The following is a 1,205-nucleotide window of genomic DNA, read 5'->3' as shown; positions in this document are numbered from 1 at the left end:
CCAGCCACGACGTTGGAGAGGGTCTCAGCATCTGTCTCTCCCTGGAAAGGTGACAATCCGCTGAGCCTGTGGGGACACAACACAGCCACTGAGCACTGGCACAGCACCAGCTCAGCCCCCCCAGCACCTGGGCACATCTCAGCGTCCCCGTGCCTCAGTTTCCCCAGCCACAGGGAGCATTGCCCCATACTCACAGGATGTAGGTGATGACCCCAATGCTCCTGAAAGGCAGAGGTGAGGGTGAGGTGCTGCCCTCCCCAGGGTCCTCCCCGTGCCCTGTGGCACCCAGGGGGTCCCTCCCTGCCCCCAGGTTCCTCACCACATGTCAGTCGCGGAGCTCAGCGGCTCATAATTGATCACTTCAGGAGCTGAGGGTGAACACAGAGCCGGGGGGGGACGTTAAGAGGGGACAGCACCATCCCGCCACCTCCCTCCCTGCACACCCAGGGTCCCCTTTGCCACGTCCCCACAGAGCAGGGCTGTGTGGGGACCCCCAAGGCCCTGCCGGCCCCGCACCGATGTACTGGGGGGTCCCACAGAGGCTCTTGAAGGTCACCCCATCCTCCAGGCGCTGAGCCAGCCCGAAGTCAATGATCTTGATCCGTGGCTTGGGGACATCCTTCTCCTGCAGCATGATGTTCTCAGGCTGTGGGGCAAAGCCAGGCACGGCGGGTGACGAGGGGTGCTGGGCTTTGCCATGGGCACTGCCCTGGAGCAGGAGCAGCACCCTGGGAAGCTGAGCAGGATGAAGCCCCTGAGAGGGTGGATGCAGCCTCTGGATGCCCAGGGAGTGAGGGCAGGAGGTCTCGGTGGGCACCTTGAGGTCGAAGTGGGCGATGAGGAGGCCGTGCAGGTACTCCACCCCACGCAGGATCTGTCCCAAGAACTCAATGGCCTCTTCCTCCGACAGCATCTCCTTCTCCGCGATGAAGTCGAAGAGCTCTCCACCACCAATCCTGCGTGGGGTGTGGACAGGGGAGCTCAGGACCCCCAACACGTGGCACAAAGAGGTGTGTGGGTGTCCCCCAGCACCCCACTCACAGCTCCAGGATGAGCACCACCTCGGCTCTGCTGCCAAAGAGGTCGTGGAGCCTCATGATGTTGGGGTGGTTGAGCTGGCGGAGGATGGTGACTTCCCTCTCCACCTGCTCCCGCTCCAGCCCCAGGTGGCTGTCCCCGTGCCGAGTCTTCACCAGTTTGGGGGC

General features: G+C 63.7%; 1 protein-coding gene across 1 annotated transcript in view; it reads right to left on the bottom strand.

The window, feature by feature from the left end:
- Positions 1 to 1,202, bottom strand: part of LOC103804832 (death-associated protein kinase 2-like) — a gene marked incomplete at both ends in the record, with an annotated part of 3,411 nt that extends 2,209 nt beyond the window's left edge. The window contains 6 exons of the mRNA XM_009077464.1: positions 1 to 66; positions 195 to 221; positions 320 to 368; positions 517 to 646; positions 818 to 956; positions 1,042 to 1,202. Of these exons, the coding sequence (XP_009075712.1) occupies positions 1 to 66; positions 195 to 221; positions 320 to 368; positions 517 to 646; positions 818 to 956; positions 1,042 to 1,202 (572 nt within the window). The remainder of the gene's footprint in view (positions 67 to 194; positions 222 to 319; positions 369 to 516; positions 647 to 817; positions 957 to 1,041) is intronic.
- Positions 1,203 to 1,205: the final 3 nt, after the last annotated feature.

This window comes from Acanthisitta chloris, unplaced genomic scaffold, assembly GCF_000695815.1.
Source record: "Acanthisitta chloris isolate BGI_N310 unplaced genomic scaffold, ASM69581v1 scaffold13716, whole genome shotgun sequence".
NCBI lineage: Eukaryota > Metazoa > Chordata > Aves > Passeriformes > Acanthisittidae > Acanthisitta > Acanthisitta chloris.
The sequence above is the reverse complement of the archived record's forward strand: the minus strand, read 5'-3'. Positions and strand labels throughout refer to the sequence as shown.